This window comes from Saccopteryx bilineata, chromosome 3 (genome assembly GCF_036850765.1).
Source record: "Saccopteryx bilineata isolate mSacBil1 chromosome 3, mSacBil1_pri_phased_curated, whole genome shotgun sequence".
Classification (NCBI taxonomy): Eukaryota; Metazoa; Chordata; class Mammalia; order Chiroptera; family Emballonuridae; genus Saccopteryx; species Saccopteryx bilineata.
The window spans coordinates 84,334,213-84,357,738 of NC_089492.1; the positions used below are offsets into that span (position 1 = coordinate 84,334,213).

General features: G+C 39.0%; 1 protein-coding gene across 13 annotated transcripts in view; it reads right to left on the minus strand.

The window, feature by feature from the left end:
• DTNB (dystrobrevin beta) overlaps window positions 1-23,526 on the minus strand; it is a 194,158-nt gene that overhangs the window by 150,129 nt on the left and 20,503 nt on the right. For all 13 annotated transcript variants that reach the window (XM_066266618.1, XM_066266615.1, XM_066266610.1 and 10 more), the window contains 4 exons: window positions 20,600-20,667; window positions 19,050-19,130; window positions 15,873-16,086; window positions 3,470-3,555 (listed from right to left, as the gene is read on the minus strand). In XM_066266618.1, coding sequence (XP_066122715.1) covers window positions 3,470-3,555; window positions 15,873-16,086; window positions 19,050-19,130; window positions 20,600-20,666 — 448 coding nt within the window. In that variant the 5' untranslated portion in view covers window position 20,667. The remainder of the gene's footprint in view (window positions 1-3,469; window positions 3,556-15,872; window positions 16,087-19,049; window positions 19,131-20,599; window positions 20,668-23,526) is intronic.

Here is a 23,526-nt window from a genome sequence, read left to right on the forward strand (position 1 = left end):
AGGGACACTGGAAGGTAGGCTTCCCCCTCGCTCCTCTAAGGAGAGCTCCTCAGTCTCTTCCAGCCCTGCTCCAGCCACCTGTGAACTAACCTTGCCCAGCCTATTGGGACTTGCCACTAAAGGCTAAAGGTGCCCAGGGCCATCGGCCCCATCTTAATGTGGACAAGCCTAGGGTATTTCTTACAAGTAGCAAGTAAACTGATCTCATTTCTTACGGACAGAAGGGCCACTTAGTATGTCTTGCCTGAATATTTGGGTTTTTACTCACCCCTCGAAGATCTCTATTGTGGGTGTTGATAGTCCTATTTTCTGCTGCTTTGTTTAATATATAGTGTTTCCTTTATTCCTCCTGCCTCATGCCCCATACATATTTTAGGCTGGGACCTACTCCTAATTTAGAGCTCTTTTTCTCCTTTTTGCCAACTTCTGTTACAAATTTACCTCTGCCACCTAGCTTAGTGTATCCTAAGGTTCTCCTCACCACTCTATGGCTGTAAAGCATCCAGGGAAAGGCCCCTTGGGTTCATCTCTCCAGTTTTAAAGAAAACGAAAAAAAAAAAAAAGAAAGAAAACAGAAGCTTCATCTCCACACATGCCTGCAGATGGCTTTTCCAGTCTACCTGAATTGTTACCAGCCAGAAGCAGCAGTCATTGGGACTTGGACACTAGATGCAAAGTGTAGAAATGTGACGACAATTCCAGAGCCATGCAGACTTTTCCTGGATGTGGACTTTTCCTGGACTCCTGCTCCTTGTGACAGCTCTTAATGGACTGAATTGGGGTTGGGTTGCATTTGCAGGGAATGCAGAATGATGATGTGTCAGCATGGACTTGGTGAACATGTTAAGGACATTCAAAACAGCAAAGATATTAGCTAAGAATATGCTTAAAGGCTTTAATCACTGTAATATATTAGAATACTTGTTTGGTTATCTGTTACATTGGCTGTACTAATTTTGTGTTTGTTCTGTATTTTTTCAGTCTGCCTCCAAATTAGAATCAGGAAAACTAGGAAATCAGATGAGTGCAAATCTCAGCACACAAATTAAAAAGAAAAAAGAAAAGGCCTGACCAGGCGGTGGTGCAGTGGATAGAGTGTCAGGCTGGGATGTGGAAGGACCCAGGTTTGAGACCCCAAGGTTGCCAGCTTGAGCACGGGTTCATCTGGTTTGAGCAAAAGCTCACCAGCTTGGACCCAAGGTCGCTGGCTCAAGCAAGGGGTTACTTGGTCTGCTGAAGGCCCGCGATCAAGGCACATATGAGAAAGTAATCAATGAACAACTAAGGTGTTGTAACGAAAAACTGAAGATTGATGCTTCTCATCTCTCTCCATTCCTGTCTGTCTGTCCGTCCCTATCTATCCCTCTCTTTGACTCTCTCTCTGTCTCTGTAAAAAAAAGAAAAGAAAAAAGAAAAGAAAAGGGGGATATGTTGTGGACCATAAATGGCAAAAAACCATTGTAGATTCGAGGCTCAGCAAAAGGCTAAGTTCTCCCCCCTCCACCTCCATATTGGCTATGATGCTGAGTATCTGCACCCACTTCACTTGCTTCCTTAAGTTGCTGGAAGCAATTTACATGCCCTTCCTCTTACTCTTTGTTTGTTCAGATGTTGGTTGATTTCACTTATGCATGGTAAGGGGATTCCTGTTTATGCCTTGGGAGAGTTCCTGCTTTAGCCTCAGACGTGTAAGTTTGTATCAGGGACTAACGTGATTTGCATATGGCTATATAATAAAGCAAATTGGGACTATGGGGCACTCAGATATTGTCATCAGCATTGAAGAGTCCTCCCGATCCCATCTTTTTTTCTTAATAAGTCTGTTTTCTTTTTTTTTCTTTTTCTGAAGTTGGAAACGGGGAGAGACAGTCAAGCAGACTCCCGCATGTACCTGACCGGGATCCACCCAGCATGCCCACCAGGGGGCGACACTCTGCCCACCAGGGGGCAATGCTCTGCCCCTCCGGGGCATCGCTCTGTGGCAACCAGAGCCACTCTAGCGCCTGGGGCAGAGGCCAAGGAGCCATCCCCAGCGCCCGGGCCATCTTTGCTCCAATGGAGCCTCGGCTGTGGGAGGGGAAGAGAGAGACAGAGAGGAAGGACAGGGGGAGGGGTGGAGAAGCAGATGGGCGCTTCTCCTGTGTGCCCTGGCCGGGAATCGAACCTGGGACTTCTGCACGCCAGGCCGACGCTCTACCACTGAGCCAACCGGCCAGGGCCAAGTCTGTTTTCTTAATTCCACACCGTTGTTCTCACTCAAAACCCAGAATTAGGAGCCGTGCTGGTCCGAGGCACCAATCATCAAAATCCACCAGTCTATGATAAATGCCACTGGACAGATGACGCAGTTTCTTCAAAAAATCAATTCACTGGGTATCTCAACGTGTCATTAAAACCCATAGTTTCTATCTCCTGAAATTGCCAGTTCCTTCCTCTATGGGTACTTGAATATTATATTATGGCACTTTGATCACTCAGGACAGCCTGGAGTTGAAATCCCAGCTTCACCCCTCAGTTAACTCTTCTATAAAATGGAGAAAATGCCACCTGCTGCTCAAAGAAATTTTAAGGATTCAGTGAGAAAATATGTCAAACACCTACCACAATGCTTAGCATATCTTAGACAGTAACTAAAGAGTAAATAAATGGAAACCATAAGCAGAAAAATTAAATAATTTTGAATTTACCTACTCTGACCTCGTCTAACCACTTTTTTATAGTATCCATGAACAGAAAAAATGCCAAAATAGCCAACAGTAAGAAAAAAATTAGGGCCTGACCTGTAGTGGCGCAGTGGATAAAGCGTTGACCTGGAAATGCTGAGGTTGCCGGTTTGAAACCCTGGGCTTGCCTGGTCAAGGCACATATGGGAGTTGATGCTTCCAGCTCATCCCCCCATTCTCTCTCTCTATCTCTCCTCTCTCTCTCTATCTCTCCCTCTCCTCTCTAAAATGAATAAAAAATAAAAATAATAATAATAATAAAAAAATTAGGAATAATAACTGAAGAAGCATGCTACCAATTTCTAAATAACTAAGCTTGACTCCAAGGTGCTAAGGAAGAGTCTAATCACAGCAAACACCAGCTGATGAAGCAAGTTAAGAAAAGGGCTAACCTTGACCAGACCTGGTAAAGGTAATCAAATTTATTTTCTAACTTAAAAGGAATCAACATAACCATCTTCAAACATAATTTTTCATAATATGGAAAACATTTTTAAATGTCAACATAACTGTTTTGAATCTCAATTTTCTTGCTTCAAACTAAAAAAAAATGCTAAAAAAATTAATTCAACTTTTCCATATGAACAGTAGGTGGCATAATTTACATACTCTGAGTTAGGTGAATAACATGTAGTAAAAAAAAAAGTTCAACACAGCACCATCAAAATTCAGTAAACGTTCATTTAAAACTGTTTAAAAGTCCTAATTTGGAAATAAAATCTTTCAAATAATATGAAAATACTTACATCTCAATTTGTCCAGCATTTTCCCACCACACATGGTTGCTAACATAGCTTTAACTGAAAATACCGTCATCTTGCCTCGGCCCTCACTGCAAAAGAAATTATGTTTGAAATAATTGCTATCTGGAACCACAAGAGCAAGCAAATGTATCACTAAACATCGAGCACCCAGTAACTTGGTCCCTACCCTTTTCTGCCACATGACCTCGGATTTTTAGAAACCTTGGATTTTTCTTTTCCTTTGTAGAATCAAGGCTTCATCTATGCTAGGTGGAGAGTGCTGAAACTAATCTTAATTATTTGGAAATGAGTTTCATAAGCATTCTATAAAGCAATTTCTACTGACTGTGGACGCAGAGGTCCACTGGATGAACCAGAAGTATCAATAAATTTCTTGTCAGTTCAGCCCATTAAATCCACAGCTGCAGTGTTCTTAACTCTTCGAAGCTGAGGCGCCACTTGTTTTGAATACTAATTCCGAAATGTGTCCATTGGGATATTATAACAGCCTATTGTTATGTAGTGAACCAACAGGGTACACACTGCTATAAGATTCTACAGTCCACATTCATCTTTGTTCTTACTGTGACAACCTTTATGTTACCATGTGTTTACTCTAAGAAGCTTGGTCACACCTGTCTCAGATCCTCCCACACTGCAGCTGTGAGACAAGATAAGGGGAAGGGTCAGTAATATGAATTCTTTTTTAGGAACTCAAAAGATAAAATGCAGAAGAACACAAATGAATTACCCAAAGTAATGCTGCACAGCAGCTGGACAGCCAGTATCAGCAAGGCCCCCTGACCCAACAGGTTGCCTGCTCCATTCAATCAACGGCCTTGGTTTCACAGCAGATGGGAACTGCACTAGCTGGTGTTTCAAGTCATCATATGTAAGGTTACAAGGGGCTTTTGTGCTAGTTTTATATAGCCTGTGCTTACAATGCTTCATGGTAACTTAGTAAAATAGCTTTGCAATAATGAGAACTATGTTTATTATCTTAGTTTTAAAAAGTGTCATCCTATTTATATTTCCTAAGGGCCTATTATATTCACTATATTTATTATATTTATAGTACTCTATTTATATTTACTAAGTGTCTCCCATTTTCTAAACCTTCTTTATAAATAGATCAGCGGTTCTCAACCTGTGGGTCGCGACCCCGGTGGGGTCACGACCCACAGGTTGAGAACCGCTAAGTTAGATCATACCTGAAAAAAGGCAAATTATCTGTTAAGTCAGAAGGTTCTCAGTAAAAACATCACCATGAAATACCAATGTTAGTCTTGATTTTTAACTATTACATCTCATTAAGTTTATTCATAAAATAAAACAAATTTCTACAACTAGTTAAAATTTGGATAGGGTGTTTTAAACAGTTCTTTAGAAATACAGATACTGTCCCCCTGCCTTATATAGTACCTGACAATATAGCACCTAGGAGTAATGAATATTCCTATGTCACATATCCACTGCATTATACAAGCAATGTCAGTGGCTATAAAAAGCATAAATTATGTTAAAATAAATGGATTTCTAAAACTGATAGAGAAGTTTTGTTTTTTTTGTTTTGTTTTGTTGTTTTTTTTTTTCATTTTTCTGAAGCTGGAAACAGGGAGAGACAGTCAGACAGACTCCCGCATGCACCCCACCGGGATCCACCTGGCACGCCCACCAGGGGCGGTGCTCTGCCCCCCAGGGGGCGATGCTCTGCCCATCCTGGGCGTTGCCATATTGCGACCAGAGCCACTCTAGCGCCTGAGGCAGAGGCCACAGAGCCATGCCCAGCGCCCGGGCCATCTTTGCTCCAATGGAGCCTTGGCTGCGGGAGGGGAAGAGAGAGACAGTGAGGAAAGCGTGGCGGAGGGGTGGAGAAGCAAATGGGCGCTTCTCCTATGTGCCCTGGCCGGGAATCGAACCCGGGTCCTCCGCACGCTAGGTGATAGAGAAGTTTTACAGTGGACATTTCCTTTTAGTCACCAGCCATCCAAATGTTGAGTCTACATTTAAGCAGACCTAACCTTTTGTGACAAATCCTCTTCCCACTAACAAAATTCTGAAAAAAGAAAGAAAGCTCAGATATTAACTTTCCCATCCTTTTCAAAACTCAGACATGGGCATGTGACACAAAATTCACTAATAAGATGCACCAGTCTAGCCTGACAAGGTGGTGGCACAGTGGATAGAGTGCCAGCCTGGGACACTGAGGACCCAGGTATGAAACCCCAAGGTCGCCAGCTTGAGCACAGGCTCGTCTGGCTTGAGCCCAAGGACACTGGCTTGAGCAAGGAGTCCCTGGCTTGGCTGGAGCCCCCCAGTCAAGGCACACATGAAAAGCAATCAATGATCAACTAAAGTGATGCAAATTACGAGTTGATGCTCTCATTTCTCTCCCTTCTTCTCTGTCTCTAACTCGCTAAAAAAATAACAAAACTATATCTACTCCAGAAAACCACATTCTATGTACAAAATCCCAAAGAACTTACAAAAAAAAAATCTATGTATAAAATCCCAAAGGACCTACAAAAACAAACAAACATATCAATAGACTCTACCAAAAAATACTATAATAAGGAATGTTAGCAATGTTACAGAATACAAGGTCATTATACAAAATTCAATTTTATTTCTACAAATCAAAGATAATAAAATATATATATAATAGCATGAAAAATATCAAAAGCATCAATAAAAAGTTTAAAAAACCACATGTTCAAGATCAATAAAATGGCCCTGGCCAGTTGGCTTAGCAGTAGAGTGTTGGCCGCACGTGTGGAAGTCCTGGGTTCGATACCCAATCAGGGCACACAGGAGAAGTGACCATCTGCTTCTCTACCCCCCTTTCTTTATCTCTCTCTCTCACCCCCTCCAGCAGCCAAAGCTTGAATGAGCAAGTTGGCCCTGGGCACTGAGGATGACTCCATGGCTTCATCTCAGGCACTAAAAATAGTTCAGTTGCTGAGCAACAAAGCAGTGGCCCCAATGGGCAGAGTATCAGCCCTAAATGGAGTTTGCTGGGTGGATCCCAGTCAGGGCACATGTGAGAGTCTGTCTCTGTGCCTCCTTGACTCTCACTTGATAATAAATAAAAATCAAAATGAAAACTACAAAATAATAAAAGAAATAAAAAATGTAAATAGACATACCATATTCATGAAATACTACATATTGTTAAGCTGTAAATTCTTCCTAAGCTTATCAGAACCCTGTTGTGATTCAATGCAATTCCAATAAAATTCACAATAGAATATTTTTGTAGAAACCCTGGCTGGGTAGCTCAGTTGGTTAGTGTCATCTCAATATGCCAAGGTTGCAAGTTCAACCCCAAGTCAGGGCACTTGCAATTAACCAATGAATGCATAAATAAGTGGAACAACAAATCAATGCCTCTTGCTCTTTCTGTCTCTCCCCTCCTCTCTCTAAAGATCAACAAATAAAAATTTCTTTTAAAGAATATTGTGGAAATAAGATGATTCTTTGTATATCCTGAAAGTTGTAAACCTATACAAATCTCAGTAAAGTATGAGAATAAAGATACTACTTGCAAGCCCAAATTCCACCATTTTTTTTTTTTTTTTTTGTATTTTTCTGAAGCTGGAAACGGGGAGAGACAGTCAGACAGACTCCCACATGCGCCCGACCGGGATCCACCCGGCACGCCCACCAGGGGCACCACTCTGCCCACCAGGGGGCGATGCTCTGCCCCTCTGGGGCGTCGCTCTGCCGCGACCAGAGCCGCTCTAGCGCCTGGGGCAGAGGCCAAGGAGCCATCCCCAGCGCCCGGGCCATCTTTGCTCCAATGGAGCCTTGGCTGCAGGAGGGGAAGAGAGAGACAGAGAGGAAGGAGGGGGGTGGAGAAGCAAATGGGCGCTTCTCCTGTGTGCCCTGGCCGGGAATCGAACCTGGGTCCCCCACATGCCAGGCTGACGCTGTACCGCTGAGCCAACCGGCCAGGGCCATTTTTAGTATTTTTTATTTATTTATTTTTACAGAGACAGAGAGAGAGTGAGAGAGAGGGATAGATAGGGACAGACAGGAATGGAGAGAGATGAGACACATCAATCATCAGTTTTTCATTGCGACACCTTAGTTGTTCATTGCTCTCTCATATGTGCCTTGACCGTGGGCCTTCAGCAGACCAATAACCCCTTGCTTGAGCCAGCGACCTTGGGTCCAAGCTGGTGAGCTTTTGCTCAAACCAGATGAGCCCGCGCTCAAGCTGGTGACCTCGGGATCTTGAACCTGGGTCCTCCACATCCCAGTCCAATGCTCTATCCACTGCGCCACCGCCTCGTCAGGCCATTTTTAGTATTTTTAAAGTCCCTCATGTTATTCTAATATGCATCCAGAGCTGAGAACTGCAAATATAAAATTTTGAATGTAATATTAAGACTTTAGCTTATTTTGCAGGCAAAGATAGATCAAAGGACACAATAAAAGATTAGAGAAAAGTAATCATATTGTGTTTCTATAACTCTTTCTGGCTCCAAATCTCACAATCTTCCTTCAAAGAGACAAAATAATATCTATTCCTTATTTCAGAGAAGATATTGGTGTCAAATATGCAGATAAACAGGAGAGTGTGGCTAGGCCCAGGATAATGGCAGGAGAGCCAGGTCAAACTTTCAACTCAGTTACTGAAGAAAGATTTAAGCCAAAGTATCCATCAGTAAACACCATACAACAGGTCTTAATGGATACTATGACATCTTTATTTCTAGAAACTACTATAATAGCATTTAACACTTTTTCTTAATTTTGAAAATGCTTTAGAATCTAATTTTTATAACATTTTGTATCCCTTGTTCAAAATATTCTTGGGGTAAACACACAATGCGGTGTACAGAGATGTGTTGTAGAGTTGGGTGCCTGAAGCCTGTATAATTATGTTAACCAGTGTCAACCCAATATGTTCAAATTTTAAAAAAATATTCTTTAACTTAATTCTGTTGCAAGTGATAGCTGTAGATTCAGAAAGTCTTAGATTCAAATATAGAATAACATACACACTTCTCATTCAATCTGGATCAACATTCAAACACCTGCCTCCTTGTTCACTCATTAGGGTTACTACTAGTCTCAGTGGCTGGTCTCAGATCAAATAGTCTACAGATGTATTAACAGAATAGTGCAGTGGTTCTCAAAGTGTGCACCAGGGATCACTGGTGCACCCTAGATTTTCAGGTGCGCCCTATGGTATTCCAGAGAAATATGTATCTGTTGGGCACCAAAAACCAACAGGGTTTTTGGAGTTTAGATTTGGGGGCAACAGAGGTGTGGGGAATTGGCTGTAAGCTGATAGTCTGCCAACCCCCCCACCTCACTTGCCTGATAGGTTGCAAAAAGCTATTAAGCTGTGGTGCTGGATTGTTTACACTACCCCCCATGTTCCCTGGAAAGACTGGAGGCAAGTTTCTTCTATCCTTTGTTTGGTGTAAAGTTAAGATGATATGTATGGTGGGGGGGGGGTTTTCTGCATTCAACACAATTAAGAGTAAAAAGAGAGGAATTCTTCAATGTGTTGACGAGGAAATGAGAGCTTGCCTTTCAAATATATGCCCAAACATTGAAGAAATCACTAGGACACATCAGGCTCATGTTTCTCATAAACACAAGAATGAAAAAACTTAACACATTCGTGCCGGGACCTGCCAAATTTACTAAATCTTACTAAGAATGTATCTATATATATAAAAAGATAATGTTTGTTTTTCTTCATTTTTAACTTCTTTTTTATGAATTCTAAAAAGCATAATTCAAAAAATGTAACATAAAAATGTTTTTTAATGTCAGAATATATTTAATTTTGTCATATTTATTTCATTTAATATTTTTTCTTTAATATTTGACTTAATTATTATAACATATTTCTCAGAAATTTGTATATAGTGCGCCTACAATTATTTTTAGGATTTTAAATGTGCCTGGACTTCAAAAAGTTTGAGAACCACTGGAATAGTGCCTTAACCTCTCAACTAATAATCATCACTAATGTGTGGTCCCTTAACTCATCACCTCTCGTATCTACTTTCCAACCATTTTTCTTGTTCATAACAGAGACACAGCAATCTCCACACTTAATCTCCCACTCGACAAACCATGGATCATCTCTTCTCTCTGCCTATATGCTCTTTGGGGTGTGCGTATGTATGTGTGCTTAATACTACACACTTTATGAGGGTGAGGGGACATGTGTCCAAGTGTCAATATGCAACTTAATAGGATAAAGGGGTTATGAAAGTAAGGTTGAGTGTGTTTTAAATATGGGGAAAGGAGAGGTACCTGACTGAGATCAAAGATCATTGTAATGTGGGGGATGCACTTGCAGACAAGAGATTTCAGAATGACACTTAATGAGCCTTTATGTTTAAGAACCTGTTTAAAAGTACGTAACTGTGCATCCTGAGAATGGGGGAGTAGGTTCAGGTCTTAATTATGAGCAAATCGGCCCCACCTACAACATCTCCTATCCTTTACAACTTTAGGTTCACAGTTTCAACTATCATCTTTTCAAAAGAAAATATTAATATAAACCAATCAATAAATGGATATTTAAAGAGACTTATGGGTATTTATTAAAGATACTTATATATGTAACAATCTAAGTAAAACAGCATAAAGAAATAATAATTACAAAAATTATTGAAGGAGCAGTCTCCCAATTCTTACTTCCTCAAACCATGTTATCTATATTTTTCACTCCAAAAAAAAAATACATTTAGCTCCCTTCTTTCAATCACCTGCTCTCAACATTTTTCCTGGCATTGAAATCCTGAAGTCATTCTAACTACAACAGCCTGTAAGTGCCCCAAGACAAAGCAAAGGGCAAGTGTCATTTAAGATATGGCCTATGATAACCGCAGAGTTGATTTGGGGGTCAATATTTAAGATGTATCACAATAAACAGGGAAGATTAATGCCCATATAAGGACACTACAATGAAAGGATAAACAGGTAGTATTTGTTGAGGACGACAGGAGAGAGGCAACTTGTTACTTTAACCCCACCCAACTAGAACCTCTCCAGAGAATACTCTCCCTCAATAAAGAGAATGATGACTTTCTTTCTCAGACATCTCTGCATGATTCATTTCCACAGACCTATCATTTTACAGTCTGACAATACACCATGCACATGACTTCTAAAAAGAGCTCTTATTATCGAAAACTGAGAAAGTATGATTACCTCTGGGCCAAGCTAAGCAGACGGTGAGTCACCCTGAATAAACACCTATGTTTGAACATGCACACAGGTGTCTTCAGAAGCCTCTGCAACCCTCACCTGTGCCCTCTGGATGTAATTGCTCATTTCAGCTGAGTAAAGTCTCAAATATTCTGCCTATATTTTTGATATTTTAAACTCACCTAATCAGGGAGTTGTTTATAGCTTTGCACTGTCTAATAAGAACCTGCTATTCAAATTAATACATCTGAAAACAAGACGGTGGGGAGCAATTTTTATTTAAGAAAACAAACTGTTTCTACGTCTTTAGCAAAGTACTGTGGATTCTGCCAACTATAAATTAGTACTTCTCGCATGAAAATAGACTTCTGCTTTAGAAACACTATTACCAGTCTGATTATCACATGTAGCTATAAGCAACAAGAGCATTTCTTTGATTTTCAAAAACCCATATTTTTCCAATTAATCTTAATTTACAAAACTTCACAGTGAATGGAGTATGCAATAATCAACTACAAATCAAGAATGCATTTGGCAAATATCAAATAGCTTAATCAAGTAAAATCAACAAAAAATCTTATTCAATTTGATCATAATCAGAATGCCTGACTTTCTCCTTTTTTTTTTGCCTAAGTACAAATACCATATTTTTCTCTCCATAAGACGCACTTTTTTCCTAAAAAAAGTGGAGGGGAAAATGCCCATGCATATTTTATTTTATTAAATATTTTAACACACCACTTGGTTCAGAATATTTTTTTTCTTATTTTCCTCCTTAAAACACTAGGTGTGTCTTATGATCAGGTGCATCTTATGTGGCAAAAAATATGGTATTTATTAAGAACCCAGCGCTGCATCTATTGAGAAATCAAAGAAATACAAGGTAGAATCTCTGCTCTCAAGGACTTTCAACCTTATTTGTACACCTATGAAGCAGTTCAGGGCATTACATAGTTAAAAGTCAAAATAATGATACAGACAAGTACTATTAGTCATCTAAGGGGTGAAAATGGGCTGGTGATAATAAGGAAGGCTGCAGAGGTCAGCACTGGGGTGGAGGAGAGGGGAGGACAGACAGGAGACCAACCAACATACATGGAGGGAAAATGAACAGGTCATATTGGAAAAATTGAAAAGTGCCTCAAGTAGTTTAATTAGAGCTTGGTGGGAGCAGAGATGTATGACCTGATACTGGTAGGTCTAACTGAGGAGCGTGAATTTCATTCACAAACCACAGGGACTCTGAGGTTTCTGGGGCGATAGGTTACATCAGTGGTAGTCAACCTGGTCCCTACCACCCACTAGTGGGCGTTCCAGCTTTCATGGTGGGCGGTAGCAGAGCAACCAAAGTATAAATAAAAAGATAGGTTTAACTATAGTAAGTTGTTTTATAAAGATTTATTCTGCCAAACTTAGTGAAAATCTGACATAAAGTACTTGGTAAGTAATTAGTATTATATGCTTTAACTTGTAACTCTGCTTTATGAATTTTATAAAGTAAAGTTACTGCCCTACTTTATAAATCACCATTACTGTGGAACTGGTGGGCGGTTAGAAAATTTTACTACTAACAGAAGTGGGCGGTAGGTATAAAAAGGTTGACTACCCCTGGCTTACATGATGAAAACAGTATCTTTTTTTTTTTTTTTTTTTGGTGGCAGAGATAGGGAGAGTCAGAGAGAGGGACAGTAAGAACAAACAGACAGGAAGGGAGAGAGATGAGAAACATCAATTCTTCGTTGTGGTTCCTTAGTTGTTCAATGATTGCTTTCTCATATGTGCCTTGACCGGGGGGCTACAGCAGACCGAGTGACCCCTTGCTCGAGCCAGCGACCTTGGGCTCAAGCTGGTGAGCCTTGCTCAAACCAGATGAGCCCATGCTCAAGCTGGTGACCTCGGGGTCTCAAACCTGGGTCCTCCACATCCCAGTCCGATGTTCTATCCACTGCGCCACCGCCTAGTCAGGCGAAAACAGTATCTTAATCAGGTTAGGCTTGAGGTGAGTACTGAATGGACTGGAGAAGTCCCTGTTATCACCCTTCTCCTCACATTCAGAGAAAAAGTGTTCCCTTTGCTCTTACTTTAAAAAAATCTTATAAAAAGTCAACAGTAAGGCCAAAAGAATAAATGAAAAGAATTTTATTTTCTGAATTATTAGCTAATGATCAACAAACCCTTTGCAGATCTGCAGATCCTGATAATCAAGAAGATTCCTCTTTGAAATTTAGCACAAATGCATGACTTCTTGGGGAGAAAATAAAACCTACAAAAAAAAGTGATGGGAAGAGTACTAGGTGAACTTCAAGTTCACTCATTTCCGCTCTCTGAATAATTCTGCCACCAAGCATGTAGACTGGGGCTCAGAGAACTGGTCTGGTGGTGTCTCATCACACATGACAATGGCACCCAGCAGGGCAGGGACCGCAGGGCAGGCAGGTGGGCTCCACTCCTTTCTTCCACCAGAGCAGCGGATTTTCTCCATTTTACACCAGGTTTTCTCCTAAGGATTTCACATTTTTAAAACATTCCAAACCCCTGGCTCATTCTCCATCATCGCCTGGGAATTTCCTACAAGATCTATAATCAGATTCTTATAAGAGTCAGATCTTTATAAAAATGTGCTACTAGTGGAGGCATGAAAAACTTCCCATTCAGCACTAGTTTTCTCCTATTTTTATTTGGCTGATTTTTCTCATCATCTTGAATCAACCTAAGAACAAGTAGGGATATTAGTAAATACTGTACCTAAATATATGAAATGTTTATGCCTCCCAAAATATCTTGTTCTATTTAAAAATCACTAATAACAAAGACTGTAACCTAGTATTATCCTTTTTCAGCAATGTCCATTCTATAATATTAATAAAATAACAATATAATAAATATATTCAGAATTTGAAATTAACTAGTTTTGTTTTTTTGACAGAGACACAGAGTCAGAGAGAGGGACAGATAGGAACAGAGAGAAAGAAAGTCGAGAGAGGAGAAGCATCTATTCTTCATTGCAGCCCCTCAGTTTGTTCATCAATTGCTTTCTCATATGTGCCTTGATGGGGGGGGGGGCTACAGCAGAGTGACTGACCCCTTATTCAAGCCAGCGACCTTAGGCTCAAGCCAGTGATCTTGGGCTTTAAGTCAGTGACCTTTGGGTTCAAGCCAGCGATCTTTGGGCTCAAGCCAGTGACCATGGGGTCAGTCAGTTCTATGATCCCACACTCAAGCCAGCGACCTCAAGCTTAAGCCGGATGAACCTGTGCTCAAGCCAGTGACCTCGGGGCTTCAAACCTGGGTCCTCAGCATCCCAGTCAACGCTCTATCCGCTGCACCACCACCTGGTCATGCTGAACTAGTTTTCTTTTTTTTTGCTTTTTTAAACAATATTGTTTTGTCTTTATCATTCAGCATGAAGAGGAAACAATAGAAGCTTTTAAATACATCCAAATTAAACTGCTTAAAACAAGAGTTAAAAATAGTTCAGTCATATTTCCAAACATACATGAAATTCACCATAAATTAGATGTATAAAAGTCTTTCCCCTATAAGAATCTTGAGCTTTCTTTGAATATGTCTGAGATACCTCTGTACCTCATGCTCCTAAGTTTTAAGTTTTCCCAATCTCCCATTTGCTACCTCTTCATTCTTCCTCCCTTCTATAGCCACAGTATTTAACTTGTTTGATAGAATCCTGAATTCAAAGTTTATAATCTGCCTGACCAGGTGGTGGTGCAGTGAACAGAACATCAACCTGGGACACTGAGGACCCAGGTTTAAAACCCGAAGATCACCAGCTTGAGTGTTGGCTAATGCAGCTTGAGTGCAGGCTCACTAGCTTGAGTGCAGGGTTGCTGGCTTGAGCGTGGGATCATAGACATGACCCCAAGGTCACTGGTTTAAGCCCAAAATCGCAGACTTGAGCCCAAAATCACTGGCTTGAACAAGGGTCATCGGCGTGGCTGGAGCTCCCCAGTCAAGGGACACGTATGAAAGCAATCCATGAACAACTAAAGTACCACAACTACAAGTTGATTTTTCTCATCTCTCTCCCTTCCTGTCTGTCTCTCTCTCGCAAAACAAAACAAACAACCAAAAATAAAGTTTATAATCTCTGCTTTATCATTTCAGTAAAATGACTTTTATTTCTGACTTTAAAAATATTGTTTCTTGAATTAATTTGTGTTGTGAGACCCTGATTTGATTTTCTCAGTGAGTCAGCATCATGAAAAGGTGAATAACAATTTTTACCAAAGTTTTGGATCAATAGTCATTACTTAGTATTAAAATTATAGATTAACTAATCTAAATTGCTAAAAAATGGTATCAGAATTTTGGGACTTAGGTCTCATGTAACTATAATTTTAAAAATTATACTTTTAGTAAATAATTTTCTTTTAAGTGAATAGAGTATTTAACTTGATGTCTTATAAAAATATGAATTTAGTGAATGCCTATAATTTGGCTTTGATACTTGTATGGTTTTAGTATTAAGTCACAGAATCCTCAATATTATAAAGTTTAACTAACAGCATTCTGAAAATGTATGAATAAAGAAAAATGATCTACAGAAAAAACAATGAGGCAGAGAGAATGAACTCTTCCAAATCAGATGGCTGATAAAATAGCAGGGATCAGAACTATAACCATTAACCTCTTTGCTCCCAACATTTATGATTTTTTTGTTGTTTTTTTATAATAGCCACTTAATTCTCCACAAATACAAACAAACTAACTCATTTTTGTTTTAATTCAGAGTATATTTAAATAGTTCTCTTCTATTGCTAGGTTATAAGACAATGTTCTGCATTGAAAAAGATTAAAATAAGACTCAGAACATAAATAAGCAGAAAACAAGATACTATAGCTCAGGGGCACTCACTATTACATAATAAAGACAAGTTGCTTTAAAAGTTGAATAGAATCCCTTATAATCAAATTCACAGTTTGGTTCTGTTTCGCTGAATAGAGAACTTCTATATTAAGGCAACTATACTTTTACCTAACACTATATCTCAAGTGTGTGATTCTCTAACATTACAGAACTTAATATGAGACATGCCCCAGGACAATACGTCACTCTAGCATTTAACCAGTCTTTAGAAGAACTTACACTGGATAATTTCCCTTCTAAATGTGATTCTAAGTTGACAACCTTCAGCAAGAAAATATGGAAGAAGAATGGTTAACGGACAAACATTCTTAAAATTAAGTAAGCATGTGAGGTACTGGCCTGTCGTATGCAGCAATCATAAAGTTGAGGAGGAGGCTGATGGACTGCTCCACACTGATTTGGTGAGTAGAAGGAAGGCGCTTGTTCAGCTGGTAATAAATGGATGAGATGACAGTTTCGAGGCGGGACACACTGATCTCAGTGCTATGGTCCAGTGTGTTAAGGCCATTGTCTCGGAAGGCTTCAATCATGTTCCAGATATCAACAAGATGGACTAAAATGCAAAGAATATAAATTGTCAACAATTTAAAAGTTTTAATTCATCAGAAAGACATACAAACTTCACATTTATTTACATTTAATAGATCAGAGAAGGGTGGCAGAATGTGCCACTCCAATATGCCACTTTGGCATAACAATTCCTTTGAGCTAAAGCACTTAAAAAACAGCAGGTGCCAAAAAGGGCACTCTGACACCCACCTTTTCTTCCTGACAGCAGCAAATAAATTCCCAAGTGAAAGATGCCTTTCCTATCCCAGGGGAAAGAAACATTCTAATCACCAGAGACAGTGAATTGAGGATGACATCAATCTGTACAGACTCATTAAAATAACTCTTATCTTCCTTTAGTCTCCCCATATATATGTTTAGTTACTTTTCCACAATTGCCACTCATTATTCAACCTAGTATATAAGCATAAGCACGTAGACCTAGTCTCTAATTTGGGTCTTTATTTTCCTTTGGGAGCTCCCATGTCCTTGTCAAAATCTGTATGCTTTTCTCCTGCTAACTTGTCTTATGTCAATTTAAATCTCAGGCCTAACCAGAGGGTAGAGGTGAAGCACTGCCTCCTCAACAATAGCCTCAAAACTATATAATGCAAAGTTCAACCTAACATTAAAGAAAAATTCCCAAGCTCTGGGAAAGATACTAACAAACCTCTCTTAGTAAAGAGAGAGCAAACATACAAAAAATGAGTACAAAGAGAAAATTTGTCATCAAAAACTTAGAAATAAATCCAATGAAGAATGTGCAACATCTCTACAAAAAAAAAATTATAAATATAATTTGGCAGAAATACAGAGATAAATACATGGAGGGATATGCCATGTTCACAAGAGGAAATCTCAATATTGGAAATACGTCAATTCTCCCAACTTACTCTATAGGTTCAATACAGACCCAACACAATCCCACAGGGCTATACATTAAAGGACGAATTTTACGATATGTTAATTATATTTAAAACAAACAAACAAAAAAAGAAATGTATGTCCTGGCCCGATAGCTCAGTTGGTTAGAGCGTAGTCCCAGTACAAGGTTGCGAGTTTGATCCCGGTGAGGGCACATACAAGAATCAACCAAAAAATACATAAATAAGTGGAACAATAAATCAACCTTTCTCTCTCTCTCTCCCTCCTTTCTTCTCTTTCTAAAATCAATATATAAAAAATAAATAAATGAAAAGGGAAAAAATCCCAGCAAAATTCTTTGTTCTCAGTAGAAATTGAGAGTCCAAAATATATATAAAAATAATGTATAAAGGCCAAGAGTGCCCCATTCTTAAAAAGAAAAAGAAAACAAAGTAGGAAAACCTGTTCATCCTGATATCAAGACTTATTACAAAGTTATAATAGTGGTTTCTGGTATAATAACAGACAAACAGACCAATGGAACATGAAAGTCCAAAAGCAAATCTTCTCATACATAGACACTGCTATAAACATTCTTGTATATTTCTCCAAAGAATATGAGAAAAAGACTGGTAGTGAAGAAAAAGTATGGTCTTATCAATAAACAGTATAGGAACAATATAACACATGGAAAAACCTGAAATTTAACTCCTACTTATACTCATAAATTTTTTTCATGTGAATTAAGGGATCATATGTGACAAAATAAAACTTCTAGTACAAAGCATCTTTTACTTTATATTACTAATGCCACTAGCTTGGCTCAGACTCTCAATACTCCACATATAGACTACTATTTCCCAAGAGTAATTACAGGAAGAATTATAAAAATGGTAGATTCTTTAGTGGTTTTCAAAGTTTTCGACCACAAGCCACAAAATTATATTTAAATCATCACACACACACCCTAGATATATAAATACCTAAAAAAAAGTTTCACAAACACATAAGCTGTGTTCTGGTTTTTTCCTTCTTTTTTTCTCTATTACATGCTTTAAATTCTGTCTAGAGCCACCAAAATGATTTCATTAATCATTAATGGGTCACAAGCCCATAATCTGAAAAACAATGCTTTGGGATACCAGAAAATAAACATACTTCAGTCTAGAATGAACTGGTAAACTCTCCAGAGAGAATATTAAGCTAGGATTTTTTACTTAAAAGTAGGGTGTAAGTAGTAAGCTGTAAAGTGACTTGCCCAGGGTACTTGTTTATAATAAATGGTAGAACCAGACTAAAACTGAGGTTTTCTCCCTGCTAAAGAGAATGTTCTTTCCATTCTATAAAACAGTGTTTCATTAATACACATACATACACATATATGAGAAAAGTATAGTAATTCCGCCATAAGTTAGTTCATCTTCATGGAAATTAAGAGAAGAAAGATTTTTATGCATGTTATGTGTTTATGTATATATTTACTTGCTTATTTTATAAGTAGCAATTGCTTATAGAAAAGGCTGATTCATGTTATATTAAGTTTACTCAAGAAAGTTAATTCTTATTACACCTTTATGAAAATATGAATATTTTTCTTTTCCTCCAGAAGCTGATAAATTTAATTAATTCTGCATAAAACTTTCCATTAATAGAGTGACATGAAATCTATTCTCCTGTTTAAAGAACAGAAATAACATGCCAGCCTCAAAACTACTTATAATGTGTGTGTGTGTGTGTGTGTATACTTTTTTTTTAAAGATTTTATTTATTCTTTTTAGAGAGAAAGGTGAGAAAGAGAGGAAGAAGTGGGGAGGAGCAAGAAGCATCAACTCCCATATGTGCCTTGACCGGGCAAACCCAGGGTTTCGAACCACTGACCTCAGCATTCTAGGTCAACGCTTTAACCATTGCGCCACCACAGGTCAGGCAAAACTATTTATATATTGAGTTTATTAAATATTTTGAGGGACAAACACAGTAAAATGCAACTTCTTTTCACTACAAAGCTTTTATTCTGATAAATACTTCAGACAAAAGAATTCAATTAAAATTACAATACGACTAAAAGATACTAAAATATTTTATATTATTGAAATGACTTACGGTTGCATCGTTTTTGTACAAATCGTAATTTGCAAGCTGTTCTGTAAGTTGATAGTCGTATGACATCAAAATTCTGAGCACCTGAAAAGGGAAAATTAAACATGTTCGAGGGGATCTCCTGTTTAGCTTTTAAATGCTGGGGAAAGGTCTATCCCATCGTGTTGGCACAGTCTGCATATAGCTTGTCAGCTGAGCCTTCTCCTGATAAACACTAAGGCAGAAGTGGGTACACTTTCTGTGTGCCCACCTCATGCCAGAGCCTATGCCAGCAGTTTTGCCTACATGATCCTGTTGCTAGCCTAAGACAGCTGTGAGGGGAGGAACACGCATGATTTGTGTGAATTACATATATCAGGAAGGGGGGATGAAGTGGTCTAGTAGGAGAGACCCAAGTCTAGAATCTGAGCTGAACTCCAGCCCCAGCGTGACCACCAGCCACAAAACATGACCATGGCCATGTTGCATACCTCTTCTCAGCCTCAATGTCCTCCACTGTAAAATGAGGGAACCAAGGTCCCCTTCTAGGTCTTTGGCAGCCTGTATTTTTTTTTTTAATGGCCATAACAAAATTTCCAGACAAGTATTTTATATGCTCCCACTACGCTGTCCCTTCCTATCAAGAACTAAAGATTATTTCCCTCTCCTTGCATCGGCAGGTTACTGTGACTGCCTTGATGAACAGAACGTGGCTGAAGTGACACTGCATGACATCTGAAGATAGGTGACAGAAGGTGGCCAGCCTGGCCCTGCTCTCCCTCTCTTGGGTGCTCACCCTTGAAGCCCAGACTGGCTTTCACTCTGTGAAAGGACCTAGAGCCTCCCAGGCTGGGCTCCTGCCTCCCCCCTCCAGCTTCAGCGGAGCAGCACAAATTTTATAATGGGTCAGAGGCTTTTTAAAGATTTCACAAGCGCTAGCCCAGACCAGTGACCCTATCTCAGGCAGAGGAATCTGAGATCCAGCAAGTACGAGTGCGTGAGTCAAGGTCACACAGTCAAGTGCACACAGATAAGTAGTCACAAAGCCAAACACTTTGTAGTAGTCACCCTTCAAACACTAGGGGCCGCTCCACTTCTCACAGCCATCTTTTTTTTTAACAGAAGATTTAATATTGTACAGTAAGGTAATATACCAAAGTGCACATTCATGCTAATACTTTTTCCTCTTGCTCTAAGTGTTATCCTAACAGTCTTCTCCACCTCAGAATTTGTATCCAGTGATAGGTAACTTATAGGACATATTAATTATTTATCACCACCTGCAAGCTCATGCTAACAGTGAAGTTACAGCGAGAGGTCTAGACTGACTGGCATGCATTGATCTTAAAGATACTCTAGGTAACATTTCTGCCTTATTATTTATGACTTTGTTTAAGAAAGCAATTCAAGTCAGTTCAATTAAAATAATATGCTCTGGCTTGGGGTCCTCCAATGTTATGATTCTTTAATTCTATTCTTCCCTTTCTAAAGCTTATAACTTAAAACTTTTGATTAAAAAAAAAAAAGCATTCCCACACATAAAATCAAGGACTCCAGAAGCACGCAAGACTCACGCATTTCTATGAACAGCTGCCTCTTCTCTGCCATGGTCTTCCGCTTATTCCCACCTTCCTCAATCATCCTATAGGCAAAGAAACATACAATAAACTACTGTAGAATTTGACCATTCAACCAAGGGCTTATCATTCTATTCTGAATAGAGAGGTACAGGAAATCAACTTGAATATACACATTTAATGTCAGTAAAAATAAAGTAGAGGCCTGATACCAAAAAAGATGAACTCTTGTTTCTTTACATCAGGGGTCAGGAACCTGAGAGAGCTATGAACGCCATTTTTTTTTTAACGCTACATATTTTAAAATGTAATTCCATAAGAGCCATACAACGACCGGTGTACGTAATGCATTATCCAATAAAAATTTGGTGTTGTCCCGGAGGACAGCTGTGATTGGCTCCAGTCACCCGCAACCATGAACATGAGCAGTAGGAAATGGATTGTAATACATGAAAATGTTTTATATTTTTAACGTTATTATTTTCTTTATTAAAGATGTGTCTGTGAGCCAGATGCAGCCATCAAAAGAGCCACATCTGGCTTGCGAGTCATAGGTTCCTGGCCCCTGCTTTACATGATAATTTCTAAAATACTAAGTCAATACTTAAATATATACAATACACGCCTCCTATGGTGACAATATGGGCTATGTCTTATTTCTAACTTTATTTTGTCTGCAGAGTCCTAGATTAGATTAGTTGAGACAGTTTCCCATATCTCTACTATTTTACATAGGTAAACATGTTACTAAATATAATTTAGAAAATAATTATAATAAAAGGCCACTATAAAGAACATAAGAACAGAGAGCTTATAGAAAATATATATATAAATTAAGTATTTTACTTTTATATTTAACAAAAAGGTATTCATCCCCACACTCAAAGAACTCCTAAATGTACATTTTAATCACATGGTAATAGTAATTCACATTGACAGTCTTAGGCTATGCCAGTGACTTTGCTGAAACTCTCTCCATGTGTTATCTCATTTAATCCTCCCATCAATCCGATGGGCTGCTATTATTATATTACCCCCATTTTATAGATTAGGAAACAGGTGTCTAGAAAAGAAGACTAACTTGTTCAAGGGCACACAACTTGGAAGAGGTAAAGTAGAATCTCAACCCTTTCATTAAACGTCTTATATAACTGCAGCTTTTAGATGCATATTTTCAAATATCTAGGTCTAAAAAGCTAGAACACAAATAGCCTATTGCATGGACCTAATTGATACAAAATCTGTGACAATTTTAGCTGAACTTTGCCTTATTCTATGAAGAAAAATATCTAAACAAATAGCATAAGCCAGCGGTTCTCAGCCTGTGGGTCGCGACCCCAGCGGGGTCACCTAAAGCCATTGGAAAATACAAAATGCATATCAGGTATTTACATTCCAAATCATAACTGTAGCAAAATTACAGTTATGAAGTAGCCACCAAAATTATTTTTTGGTTTGGGGTCACCACAACATGAGGAACTGTATTGCGGGGTCACGGCATTAGAAAGGTTGAGAACCACTAGCATAAGCCAAGTCATTTCCCTAAACAGATTACACTGTTGTAAATCACTCACAAACATGTTAGAATCACAAATTAAATGATGACCACGCAAACTGCATACCCATTAGAGCAAGGTGCCTGGCTGAAGTTTAGTTATAAAGATAATAAAGAAAGTTTGAGCCTGACCAGGTGCGCAGTGGATAGAGTGTCAACTGGGACACCGCAGACCCAGGTTCGAAACACCAAGGTCGCCAGCTCGAGTGCAGGGTTACTGGCTTGAGCGTGGGTCACTGGCTTAAGCAAGGGGTCATTCGCTCTGCTGTAGCTCCTCCCACACACCTCAGTCAAGGAACATATGAGAAAGCAATCAATGAACACCTATGGTGCTGAAACAAAGAATTGATGCTTCTCATCTCTCTCCCTTCCTGTCTGTCTGTCCTATCTGTCCCTCTCTCTGTCTCTGTCAAAAAAAAAAAGTAAGTTTAAACTGTAAATCTATTCCTTAACATTCTGCAATTAATATTTAGATAATTAAGACCGGTCCTTTTCTAGATCATTGAAATGTTAACAAGTAGGCTGTAACACTCATGATGGTGACTAAACAATCTGTCCCCAAGAGGAAAAAAATTTCAAACAGAAAGAAAGAAAGCCAAAGAAAAGTAATGAGAAATAGCAAAAAACTAATGAAATCTAGGCCCTAGAGAAAAAAACAGGAGCTGGCACCATCAACCTGTAATTACAAAGAAAAAGATACTCAAAAGCTTGCTCCCTTTTCCTCAATCTTGGTCTCTCACTAAACAATACAATTTTTAAATGCTACACACAGATTAAACAGAAAATATCATAATAATATCCTTTACAATATAACTCATTTCCTCACATCCCTTTTTCTCAAAGTAGGGTCTAAGAATTCCTGAAGATCCTTAAATTCTCTGTGACAGTATTTTAAATTTTGCTTGTATTTCTAGATTACTTTTGAAAAAATTAATACAAACATATTCTGGATCATCCCACCAAACTACAAGTACTGCTGGGCTAGTTTAGGGCACACTCATCTGCACGTGTGATTACTGCGGCATGGGGGGCCAGAGACCACCGATATCAGGAAAGACAATGAGAAACCTTCCTGCCCCAGGCCAGGTCTGACCTGCCACCCCACCTGTTTTGCAAATAGTTTTACTGGAACACACCCATTCGTTTAAGTACCATATATAGATGCTCCAATGACACAGCTGTAGCTGCAACAGAGCATCTGCACTGCAAAGTCTACAGTAGTTACTCTCTGGTTCTTCAAGAATAAGTATGCCAACCCAACCAAAAGCAACAGTAATTAATATTGTAATATTACACATGTCTGGCTACACAGTTAAATTATTATGTCCCTACTGTCAAAATGACAAGGTTCATCCCACATGGGCCTGAG